Source organism: Palaemon carinicauda, chromosome 30 (genome assembly GCF_036898095.1).
Source record: "Palaemon carinicauda isolate YSFRI2023 chromosome 30, ASM3689809v2, whole genome shotgun sequence".
Lineage (NCBI taxonomy): Eukaryota > Metazoa > Arthropoda > Malacostraca > Decapoda > Palaemonidae > Palaemon > Palaemon carinicauda.
Window position 1 is genome coordinate 76,081,351 of NC_090754.1, and position 13,514 is coordinate 76,094,864.

At 38.3% G+C, this 13,514-nt stretch overlaps 1 protein-coding gene across 3 annotated transcripts in view; it reads left to right on the forward strand.

Annotated features, from left to right (window-relative positions):
• Positions 1-13,253, forward strand: part of LOC137623297 (uncharacterized) — a 64,647-nt gene extending 51,394 nt beyond the window's left edge. For 2 of the 3 annotated variants that reach the window (XM_068354086.1, XM_068354087.1), the window contains exons 3-4: positions 5,371-5,863; positions 12,883-13,253. In XM_068354086.1, coding sequence (XP_068210187.1) covers positions 5,415-5,863; positions 12,883-13,177 — 744 coding nt within the window. In that variant the 5' untranslated portion in view covers positions 5,371-5,414 and the 3' untranslated portion in view covers positions 13,178-13,253. The remainder of the gene's footprint in view (positions 1-5,370; positions 5,864-12,882) is intronic. The other variant, XM_068354085.1, reaches the window with a different exon arrangement.
• Positions 13,254-13,514: the final 261 nt, after the last annotated feature.

Sequence of the window (13,514 nt, forward strand, 5' to 3'; positions counted from 1 at the left end):
TCTCTCTCTCTCTCTCTAGATTAATCTTTTACTCCACAACCATAACATTTCCTTTATAATCTAGTTCTGTCTCCATTAGGTGGGCTGTAAATGCTATGCATACATAAGTTATCAGATTATTAGCATTCTCGCTCTCTCTCTCTCTCTCTCTCTCTCTCTCTCTCTCTCTCTGTGGTCCTGTCAATGTTACTGTGCCCTGCATACAAGCTCAGTAATTATATATCAACCGTCTGTGTATTTGCCCTCTACACTGGTGCACATTGTAAATGGGGTGTATACTCTACAGATGTTCAAGTTGTCGAGTAACTAACTACATATGAATAACTTTCTCTCTCTCTCTCTCTCTCTCTCTCTCTCTCTCTCTCTCTCTCTCAAAATCGTCTAAACTCCAAATGGCATTGATGCAGGGAGGGCGTGTAGTGTATTTACATGAATGTACTGAGATCAAAAAGAAAATTAAAGGTGATCTGTCCTTTGAGCAAGGCCGTCTTTTGCAAGTGCTACGTCGTACGGCTGCGATATTGGTGTGTCGTTCTTTTTTTTTTTAATCCTGCTGGTGGCATTGGTCATTTTGACGGGACCGTATCGCCACTGACCTTTGAAGTTGCCACGCCACGTTGCTTATAAACGAGCGTCGGCTTTTCTGTTTGTAATGAGTACAGGTGGGGATTGGTCTGGGAAGGGGCTAGGTGCTGGTGAATATTTGATGGTGTTCATGATAGATTATTTGTGTGTAAGTAAAATGATAGAGGCAAGAAAATGAGAGAGAGAGAGAGAGAGAGAGAGAGAGAGAGAGAGAGAGAGAGAGAGAATGTTCAAACGACACTAATTACGTTTCTGCCTCTTCTGTCGTCTTACATCCGGCAGTTCTTTTCTTTAAAACACTTGGAGGAAATTGTGGAAAAAATGTTCAACGTAAGGGACCATTGTTGTGTAAGAGAAAAGGACAAATGATTCAGTAATGCTCTCGGTCATATTGTACATCGGTCTCTTCCTTTTATTGTGGGGTGTTTTCTCGAGAGAGAGAGAGAGAGAGAGAGAGAGAGAGAGAGAAAGAGAGAGAAGCTAAGTACATCGATGTATCTATGTTTGTTATTCATTACCTTCGCCAACGAAGTTGGAAGGAGGTTAGGTTTTCGCCCCTGTTTGTGTGTTTGTTTATTAGTGAACAGATTTCTGGCCACTATTTTTAATCGTAATGAAACTTTCAGGGATTAACTGGAAATGATAAAATTTTGGAAGCTCAAGGTTAAGTCAATAAAAATGTCCAATTCATGTAATCAACCATAAGTTTGGACATCGTTGTCACAGGAACTTCAAACTTGGTTCATATTTGAGAGTATGAAAATCCACGCCAAATAATATATGTTAAGGTCAAAGGTCAGTGTCAAGGTCGAGCAAACGGTCGAGAAATATGTTAGAAGCAATGATTTCTCAGTTACTAGTGTATTATGTTATTGCAAGATGCATGAAAATTATGGAAACTAATATATTTCCTTGGTTTTCTCTTTGAAAAAACTGAATTCTCTAACTCATTCTAAGTAAAAACATTGAAGAATATATTGTACCATGAAGAAACTTCATAATTTTCCTGTGAGCTGTGGGACAAGAAGTTTGAAAAAATATAGTACTCAATTGTGGTTTTTGCCAAACTAGTAATAGTAAGTATATCATTTTAGTAGTTATGATTAGAAATGAAACTGAAAAAGAAACCTATATAATAAATTTATGAATGGTAATGGAGATAGTTTGGGCATGCTCTTCACACTCCCCAAGAAAGATTAGTTCACCAAACGCTCAGCGGGGCTCCACAAGGCCCTAGAAGAGTTGGTCTAGGACTATAAAGAGCGAAGTAGAAGATGATGAGTGGAGAAGTATTGAATTAAAAGCTTAAGATAGAGACGACTGGCGAAATCTAACCTAGGCCCTTTGCGTTAATATACGTAGAAGGAGATGATGGTGATGATGAATGATAAAGCAAAACCAAAGGTCTTACAATCGAAGTCATTCAAGGCATTAGGGCAAAGGGGCATGGCATCATCGCCCGTTGGTCCTCCACCGTCTACGGTGAGAATTGAGGAGAAATCCTTGCCCCAGTCAAATTGTACTCTTCGAAAAACGACCCTTTTGTCAGATCTTCCGTGTGGGTGTATCTGAGTTTTATGCATTTGTTAGAAAATCAAGCGACCATAGAGCTGGGTATATTATTATTACCCCCTTTTCCAATCGGGCGGCACGAGAGCCGAGTGGCTGTCGTTAAAGGTGTCTTTAGTATAGTTCCGCTGCCGAATTTTCGACCGTGTACCATCTCTGGCGGCGAGCAAAATTAGGACCTCGTATAGGCTATTGGGATAATAAAAAGAAGGGCGCTGTTTGATTTTGATGTTGCTGGGTGGGGTGTATGGAAGAAAAAAGGATATGGGGGCGGCGTGTTAGATTTTACGCTTATTTGCTTCAGATGAAAGGGGCTTGTACACTCTCCTCTCTCTCTCTCCTCTCTCTCTCTCTCTCTCTCTGGGTGTGTAATGTTCATTTATTTCGTGTGCGTATGGGATTTTACGGTGTGTGATCTTGTAAACTAGCGTGAAGGGTAGTTGGCAGATGGGCCTCAGAAGGATGGCTCTGATGTTTGAACAAACTCGGTGTTACGCACTTAATCGATGTCGGGGGCGAGATAGGCTTTTTATTATCTTCCTTCACATAGAGGTGGGAGTCCTCTCTCTCTCTCTCTCTCTCTCTCTCTCTCTCTCTCTCATGTCGATTGGTATTGAATTGTTTATCCAGTGCTCCAAGATTCGCTTCTTTGGTAACCAATTTTTTACTATCTCAGACGTTACACACAAAGGTATTGTGTGGATATGAATACTTATAAGTACTTAAAGGATGAATGCTACAGGGATTTGTGATGTTTCGTCTCTCTGAAGTCCCTCATTATGGAAAAAGGATAAATGATTATATATATATATATATATATGTATATAATATATATATTATAAATATATATATATGTATATGTATATGTATATATATATATATATAATATATAATATATATTATTATATATATATATTATATATATATATAATATATATATATTTATATATATATATATATATATATATTGTGTGTGCGTCTGTGTAGTTTGGGTATGTTGCTTTGCATTTACAATTTATATATAATACCTCTTTGTGGTTCCACGTCAAGTACGAAGACAAATGAACTGCTGTTAGATTTCAGCCTAAGACGAAAACCGTATTTACTTTTTTCCCATTTTATATTCGGTGGTGACATGTATTTGGAACCCTTTTTACGGGATATTTTGTTCATATCATACAATGGAATTACACTAAAGTGTAAAGGCTATGACAGTGAAAATATGAAAATTAATTTAGGCCACAAGTATTAATAAAAACCAAATGTCCTTTGAAATGGAAAATTTCAATGTTGGAAGTATATGAATGATTTTCACAAGGCTTCACAGGATTTCATGACTTGATATCACAAGTATCCCCCTCCTCAACGAAGCTTAAAGTTTTAGTCCTGCAACATGATTGAAGTCGGTTCTTCAGGGTTGTTATCGTGGGTTCTATGCAGGCTAGTGAGGCTTACTCTCCCCCCTCAGAAAATCTTGATTGTTAACTGCTCGGATTGGATTCCCTTTAGAGCGTCATATTCCTTATTTCTCGCTGTCTTTAGCCGCTTCAGCATTTTATCCACAATGGAGTAGTTTGTGTACTCCTATCTAGGCCAGTTCGCTTCTTTCGCCCATGAAGTACATGATTCCACTGTTGCAATGTGGTCGATGTGGTCTTCTAAAGGTCTAAAGGCCGCTCGTGAGTGTCAGAGGGAAGAGGCAGTGATATTGGCTTGCCCTAGAGACTGACCATATATACATACGATCTGCGCCCAAGCCGCCTCTCCACCCAAGCTAGGACCAGGGAGGCTCAGGCAGTGGCTTTTGTGACTCAACAGGTAGACTTAAAGCCTCCAGAAAATCACCAATCCTTAGCTCACAAGGATGGTGAGGTTGTAGACACTAAAGGAACTAACGAGTATGAACGGAACTCTAGCCCCATTTTGGCAATCACCAGGCAGGGACGTAACCAATAGGCCACCACAAACTACTGTGCGTTGCTCACCAATTATAGTTTCCTAGTATTTTCTCTACCATGAGGTATCTTGTGTACATCCATCCAAGTTATTCATTCATTGTCCGTTCTAATTATGTTTTTTTGGGGGAGCATGTTACTTAATTTTTACAAATAATGCAAAATATCTTAATGGCGTCTAAAAATTGAAGACATCTCTCCGGACATTCTGTGTCACTGTCTAAAGCCCTAGAACATATGCTAGTTACAACTCAAAGAGGTATGGAACGAATAATGGTTTGAATAACACTAAGAGACGAAAAAAAAAAAAAAGCATCATAGATACGAGAGCAAACTAAGGCAGAGGATATTCTAACAACTTGTAAGAAAAAGAAATACACGTGGACTGGACATATAATGAGAATGACATAATAAAATGTATTCCTAGAGATTGCAAAAGAAGCAGAGGAGGAAAAGGCGAGGGATTGACGAACTAAGAACATTTGTGGGTGTAGGTTGGCATAAATAGGCCATACACAGACGGGAGTGGAAGGAAATGTCTGAGGCCTTTGTCCTGCGGTTGACTAGTTACGTCTGATGATGATGATGATATAAATTTAACAAGAGCTCAGTTTGTCTGATTACGTCTGATGATGATGATGATGATGATGATATAATCTTAACAAGAGCTCAGTTTGTCCGAAGTGGTTTTTTTTTGCTTTTAGAAGCTTTTAAGACACTATATATATATATATATATTTATATATATACATACATATATATATCATCACCATGACCTCCAACGCCTATTGACGTAAAGGGCCTCTGTTAGATTTCGCTGGCCGTCTCTATCTTGAATTTTTATTTCAATACCTCTCCATTCATCTGCCACGTCACGTTTCATAGTCCTCAGCCATGTAGGCGTTGGTCTTCCAACATCATTAACCACTTTCCTTCATAAAGAGAAACCAGAGTAAGAATAACTTTGCAAATAGTGTCTTTTGATCCTTTAATCTTTAATCCCAACATAATCGCTTGATATACCTACACTCACTTACGTACAGTATACACTACACTATACACTATACACTACACACTACACACTACACTATACACTACACACTACACTAGCAATTAATACGATGAAGAAATCTTCATTTATATATCTATAGTCATCCGTAGCCATAGTATAGTAATGTAGTAACAGTAATAGTAAATGAGGTTAATGATAGTTTTCCAAGTATTTCTTGTCACATTGAGCATTTGCATCTTTCCTTTACAGGTGGTGACTATGGGTGACGTGGGCGGCGCCCCTGTACTGTGGCCATGAAGAGATCAACAGCGCTCCGCCCATGCCCTTCCACACCCGTCCCTTTCCTGCCCACCATCAACGCCGCCAGGTTTTTCTCAGCCCGCGCCCGGGCCCTCTTCTGGATATGGGTCGCTGTTCTGATAATTGGGGCGTGCGGAGGAGATAACTCCGTCAACAAAGGGGAAAAGGAATGGGGAGATATGGTAGGCGGAGAGGACCTCGTCTCTCTCGCAGAGTTGGAGAACCCTCTACCCCCGCCCACGACGCCCCCTCTCCCCGCCCACGTCACGCCCGCGTCCCTCCAGTGCGAGGATCTCTGCGGTCACGAGGAGACGGCCAGCGAATCGGCCATACGTGGGCCGGAGCCCCTAGCCTTAAAGGTCTGGTGTCGGAACCACCACCTGAGGATCACCTCCCTCTACGACGTGTTTCCTCAATGCATCCCGAATAACACCAAGATCTTGTGAGTACAGAATTTTGTATTGTTTTATTTTCGATTTTCAAAATTTGTGTTTTACGAGGAAACACACACACACACACACACAGTCAGTCAGTCATAGCCCCCAAGGGCAGAAGACCCGACCGGTGTGGTCAGGGTCTTTGCAAGATTCTCAGCCCTATGGTAGTAGGTTAGTCAGGGCACCAGCCACCCGCTGAGATACTACCGCTAGAGTTATGGGGTCCTTTGAATGGCCAGACAGTACTACATTTGATCCTTTTCTCTAGTTACGGTTCACTTTCCCTTTGCCTACACATGCACCGAATAGTCTGGCATATTCTTTCCAGATTCTCCTCTGTTCTCATACACCTGACAACACTGACATTACCAAACGATTCTTCTTCACCCAAGGTGGTAACTATTGCAATGTAATTGTTCAGTGGCTACTTTCCTCTGGGTAAGTGTAGAAGAGACTCTTTAGCTATGGTAAGCAGTTCTTTCTAGCAGAAGGACACTCCAAAATCAAAGCATTGTTGTCTAGTCTTGGGTAGTGCCATAGCCTCTGTACCATGGCCTTCCACTGTCTGAGGTTCGAGTTCTCTTTCTTGAGGGTACACTAGGGCACTTTATTCTAGCTACCTGTTTTTGTTTTGTTAAAGTTTTTATAGTTTATATAGCAAATATGGGTTTTAATGTTACTGTTCTTAAAATATTTTATTTTTCCTTGTTTCCTTTCCTCACTGGGCTATTTTCCTTGTTTGAGCCCCTGGGTTTTTAGCATCCTGCTTTTCCAACTAGGGTTGTGGCTTAGCAAGTAATGACAATAATAATAAGAGAATGTTCTTGCCATGGGTCTTGCTCAGGTCCGAGCAGGCCTTGTGATAATTGCTTATGGGAAGCTAGTAACCATTTGCTCCCAAGAATCTGTTTGCAAACTAAGACAACATTCGAGGATAGGTATGAATTTACTCATTTGATAAAGTTAGTTGTTTGTAATATGATTTTGTATATTTATTATTTCATATTTTAGTACAGTCAATAGAGTTAGTTGATTTTTGGGATTTTCAAAAATTGTGTTTTACGAGGATAGGTATGAATTTACTCATTAGATAAAGTTAATTATTTGTAATATGATTTGTATATTTATAATTTTACATTTTAGTAGTAAATAAAGTAGAGTTAGTTATATCGATTGTTTTTTTTTTATATTTTCAAAAATTGTCTTTGCGAGGATAGGTATAAATTTACTCTATATAGTTAATTGTCGGTAATATGATTTGTATATTTGTTTTTTAATACTCTGGTACAGTCAGTTAGTAAAGAGATACTCGGTTATTAGACGAATACTCTTATATTAGCAAGATATAGTGAGTATAGATATTTTTTTAATGTAACATTTATTTTATTATTTAGTGTTCTCGATAAGTATAAACTAACACAGTTAGTGGAACTACAGTCACTGGATAATTTTTTGTATGTATTTTTATGTAGTGGTAAGTGAAAATTCACCGATCTAGGTAAGTATCTTACAATCTCAAGAAATAGTTAGTAAAGTAACAGGATTGCTCCTTTTTTTTTTTTCCTTTAGTGTAATTCCCATCATTATTCTTTCCATTGCTCCTTGAGTTGTAAATAGCTTATATTCTAGGCTTTTGTAATGATCCAAGTTTCTAATGCATAAATTAATACTGGTAGGACCATCTGAGTAAATACTTTTCATTTTGGAGAAACTGGCCTTTTACTTTTCATAATCTCATTGTTTACCAAAGGTTCTCCATCCCATGTTTATCCTTTTAATAAGCATAACTTAAGTACATATATTCATTAACAATCTGTTGAGGTTCGTCCATAACCCTTATTTGCTGTTTCTCTGCATTTTCATTATTATTATTATTATTATTATTATTATTATTATTATTATTATTATTATTATTATTATTATTATTATTGTTATTGTTACTTGCTAAGCTACAACCCTAGTTGGAAAAGCTGGATGTTATAAGCCCAAGGTTTTCAACAGGGAAAATAGCCCGTGAGTAAAGGAAACAAGGAAATGAACTACAAGAGAAGCAAATAGACAATAAAAATAAAATAATTTCAAGATCAGTGATAGCATTAAGATAAATCTTTCAAAATATAAACTAGAAAATTTCGAAATAACACAATGAACAGAAATAATAGAGAATAGTGTGCCTGAGTGTACCCTCAAGCAAGAGAACTCTACCCCAAGACAGTGGAAAACCATGCTACGAGGTTATAACACTACCCAAGACTAGAGAACAATGGTTTGATTTTGGAGTGAACTTCTGCTAGAAGAACTGCGTACCATAGATAAAAGTCTCTTCTACCCTTACCTAGAGGAAAGTAGCCACTGAACAACTACTGTGGTATAGTTAAACCTTCAAGTGAAGTAGAATTGTGTGGGAATCTAAGTGTTGTTAGGTGTATGAGAACAAAGGAGAATGTGGAAAGAATAGGCCAGACTATTTGATGTATGTGTAGGCAAAGGAAAAATGAGCTGTAAGCAGAGAGAGGGATCCATGTAGTATATACTGTGGCTAGTCAAGGACCCAATAACTCTCTAGCGGTAGCATCTCAGTGGGTTGCAGTGCGCTGACCAGCCTACTACCCCCATACTCGTATTCATTTTCACTCCTACATTTCTACTTCTGTTTTAATCTATCATCTTTTATATTTCCTCCTATGATTCACTAAATAGACCTATGTCATCTGTGAATCTTAAGTTGTTAAGTTATTCCCCATTTATGTTAATTCCTACATTTTTTAAAACTTCTAGGTACGTTGTGAATAATTTAGGAGAGATGGGGTCTCCCTATCTAACTCCTTTCTCAATCGGTATTTTGTCACTATCTTTATGTAGTTTTAAGATTGCTTGTACTTCCCGTATAGATATCTTTAAGTGTACTAACATAGCATTCATCTATTCCTTGTCTTTGAATGGCTTTCATTACTGCCGAAGTTTTGAGAGAATCAAAAGCTTTTTCATAGTGTATAGATGCCATACATACTGGTTTGTCATATTCAGTAGCTTTTTCCATTAGATGGTTATTACATGGTTTTGGTCAGTTGTTAAAGAACACCACTTGGTTAAAGTCTAGGTGTCTTTCTATTGGACCCTAATATAGTCTGTGTAAATATTTTTTATATTTCTTAGGGTAGACTTATTGGGTAGTCTTTTACGTCTCCTTTTTGTGAAATAGTATAATGATAAAGTATTTTCCATTCTTTAGTTTTTGAGCGTTGTTGCTGACATTTTGTGTAAAGTTCTTTGAGTTTTACTACTATGAAATCGCCTATAACTAATATTTAATCAATTGTTAGGCCATCGTCTGCTGCTTTGCATCTTTTCATGCCTTTTAATACTTTCTTTACTTCTACTATTACGTTTGGTAGCGATTCAGGTGTTTGAATTTTTCCATTGGCAAAGTTATTTCTTATATCACAATTTTATAGCATTGTATAGAAATACTCTGCATTTTTTTTATCACCATCTCTATATGTATGTATGTATGTATGTATGTATGTATGTACAGTATGTATGTGTGTGCGCTTCTTTGCACACGTACAATCGTTCACTCTCTATTTATGTATGAATGTCCTGATATTTAGCTGTAGTCGTTGGCAGGGGATTTGTTCTAACTTGATACGTGTTCAAAATGTTTCCGTTTTACTTTAGAACAGCAACAAAAACAAGTGATCTTGATGCTAATGAGAATAATAGTATATACATTTTACCATAATGTAACTAGTGCAGTCATAAGATGTAAATATAAACTGAAACCTCTGAGACCGACTTTGCAAATTGCCTCGCTCTATAAGAGTTCTGTTTGTGAATGATTAATATTGTATAATTTCCACTCGCATCTCGTCGCCTGAGTCATTCATGCGAAGATTCTTCCGCTCAACTTCCTGCCCCGAAACTTAGGGAACATAGTTGGCAGGAAGTGAGTGAGTGCACGAACGCAATTTGAACATTCCCGGGAAAAAAGTTGCGAATCGAGGAATGCGCTGGATATTGGTAAAAGATTTTTTTTTCCTCTGTCCTGATGGAAATTTATGGGTTTCATGAAAAATGACTGTTTGCTCCAAAGCAAGATTGAAAGTTTGCTTGGTGAGATTGATGGGGAAATGAGATATGTTTTTTTCTGTTTTTATAACATTTTGAAAGGTTAACGAATACACACAGTCACTTGATATGAAGGTTTTATTCATTTCATTGGAACGGCGAAATTGAAATTTGAAATTAATATTTTTCTATTTTATAACGTTTAGAAAGGTTACGAATACACACACCTCAGAAAGAGAAAGGCTTTCTATCGAAATAAAGTTTTTATTCGTATATTGGAACATGATGGAAAATGAAAACTAAATTGAATAAAAACGGGTGAAAAATGGCAAGCGGAAAATGAAATAAAAATGTGTTTGGAACTCAAAGCGTAAACCAAGACCAGCTTTGAAGGAAGCGTTGAGTGATGGGTCGGGGAATTTTAATGCCAAAAAGGGGAACATATACCGAGGTGGTTGTTGTTGGTGTTTTTTTTTTTTTTTTTTTTTTTTTGCTGCCTCAAATATGGTGTTTTTTTCATTGCTAAGTATCTGCCTTTGTCACGTATTGATCTCCCAGAAGATTGTGTATACACTTAAAAACCGTAATTTTAATTGGAAGTCGTGAAAAATATACTGTTTTCAGCTGTGTTTCAGTAAAATACAGGCGACCGCAATTCTACCCTACTTTGTTATTATCTTTTACGGGTCAATATATCTGATTTTAAAACTGTAAATGCCTGGTAACATTTATTGCAGATTTTTACCATTTTTAGGGCTAATTTTTAATCTGCACGTGTTCTCTCTCTCTCTCTCTCTCCTCTCTCTCTCTCTCTCTCTCTCTCTGTAGAATTTACTTTAATCTCCTTCGATGATGCCGGAAGAGGCGAAGGGAGATGAAAGGAGGGAAAATGAGGGGGAAGAGATTTAGATAGATTTGGCGGTAACGATGTTGACGGTTCGTAAGATTTCTTGTAACACATTTCTCGGTCTTGTTCTCGCTTGCTCTTATCGTTTGATTTATTATAAATTGATATTTTTATATTGATGTAAAATATTCTCTCTCTCTCTCTCTCTCTCTCTCTCTCTCTTATATTGATGTAAAATATTTTCTCTTCTCTCCTCTCTCTCTCTCTCTCTCTCTCTCTATATATAATATATATATATATTGATGTAAAATATTCTCTCTCTCTCTCCTCTCTCTCTCTCTCTCCCATTTTTATATGTTCCTTTGTTCTATGTACTTACAAAATCGTTTCTCTCTTGATTTAATTCGTAGTCGGGTATTTATATTTAGCTTCTATACTCGATTCATCTCTTTCTTTCAGATTTTACCCTTTTCGACTTCTTGTGTTCATCCCTATTATCAACCCTCTTCTTTCCTCCATCATTCCCTATTCAGCCCTCCCTCTTCCTCCTCTATCTCTCTCCCCCCTCTTCTTTAAGTGCCTTCGTCTCCATCATCTTTTCCCTCAGCAAAGGTATTTTTATCGCACTGATCCTTACTGCCTTTGGACGCCTCTCTTCTTCCCCCAAGTTTTTTTTTTTTTTTACCCCCTTCTAGTCCCCCTGCCTTGAATTCCCCCAACCTCCGATATCCCCACGTATCCCCCTTCCCTCGGAAAACTTCCACTGCCGCTTCTGTCGCCACCAACACCTATAAGAGGATTTGATTGGAGTCGTTTACGAATTCCTACCGACGGTATCATCGTCATGTAGTCGAGAAGAACCTTTTTTTTCACTTTTTCCTTCTGTTGGAGGTGTTGGAGAAAGCGGACGAGGCGCAGACGGAGAAGAGGCGTCGGGGAATAAAGGTGTAAAAGAGGTAGAATAGGTTTTTTGAAGTATCTGCCTCGTTTATGGGATGTTTCGTGTGTTTGTTTGGGCGCGAACATTAGGGTTTCTAATTCCCTTTAAAGGGAATACGAACTTCTCGTTCCATTTATCTACCCGTTTCCATTATTCTGACAACTTTCATCTGGGTAAGTGGTCGAGGGTAGTAGTGAGCCTTGACTTTACCTTGGGGAATCATTTATGAAGTATTATTATTTTTATTATTATTATGATTTGAAAGGAGATAATATTCACAAGGAAAGTGTTTGCCATTATTATGCAAACCAGCTTCTATTTGAAAAGATTTCTTATTGGTTAATTATTTTTTAGCTGATAAAGTAACAAGTTAAATGCAAGATAAAAGCCAAGTAAATGGTTTATATATAAATAGGGTAATTTGAGGAAGGAGAAAAATAGTTATTACTGGATTAGAGTATTATAGCCTTATGTAATGACTTCAGCAGGAAGACCATTGCACAGTTTCCTGGTTAGAATAGTGCAGCATACGACATCTGGCACGGAACAGAGTGGCAGCAGCCATGAGTTTCAGCTGAATGTGAATATTAGTGCCCAGCAAGTTAAGTAGTACACGCTATCTCTTTTGGTGGCGCAGGTGTAACGTAAAAGGCGAGGGTCTAAAATATAAATCCTTAGTATTTTAGAGAAAGAGGAAACTGGCACCAAGGGCAATCTTATTTGAAAGGGAGAGATGCTTACATTAATTATGGAATACTATTCCAGTTATTTTCAAGTCCAGTTAAATAGGGTTGGGGTATTGGAAGCGTCCCTGCCTGGCGCTCGCCGGACTGGGGTTCGAGTCACGCTCAAACTCGATAGTTTCTTTATCTGCAACCTCACCATCTGTGTGAGCTAAGGATGGAGGGGGGGGGGGAGCCTATAGGTCTACCTGCTGAGTCATCAGCAGCCAGTGCCTGGTCCTTCCAAGTCCTAGCTTGGGTGGAGAGGGGGCCTGGGCACTTGAGGAGAGGGCTCTTGTGCGCTGATCAGTTGTATATATGGTCAGTCCGTAGGGTATAGTCCTGCTTGCCAGGGCAATGTCATTGTCCCTTGCCTCTGCCATTCATGAGCGGCCTTTATATCTTTGAAACCCAGATGAGTAAATTTAACTATGGAATTAATTTCAGGATATCTCTCCAAGTCATTTCCAAGAAGGATCGAATTGAACTGGATGTCGCCGACTTTGGCCTTAAATCGCTTTCGGCTGGAAGACGTATGAAACTCATTACGTCCATCGCAGCGTTTTGGAGATGTGCCAAGACCCAGAATTACGTCTCAGGTCATTTCCCTGATATCGCGCGGCTGCTTCGGAATTGCAATTGCAATGCGATGTATTCGATGTACTGCATTGCACAGAAAGGGGGAATTACGCCTTGTGGAATCGCGTTCTCTAATGCTAATTGTGGTTGGAATTGGATTTAAATGCGAAGGAAATTGCTTGGAGTTAAGGAGGTCATCCGGAATACAAGTGAGGTCATTAGGCAACAGACGTAATATCATATTGTATAAAGGTTAGGTCATTATGGTAATATCTGATTGACACATTTTTTTATATCTGTATGGAATAAAAAAAAACGTTGGTTTCTATATTGTAGTTTTATTTTTTTTTTCAGTATTCTTTTAATACCAACATCTCTCTCTCTCTCTCTCTCCTCTCTCTCTCTCTCTCTCTCTCTCTCTCTCTCTCTCTCTCTCTCTCTCTCTCTCCGTAAAGGTGTTTATTCGAAAACTTCAGTAGCAGTAAGGGAAATACTTTCAT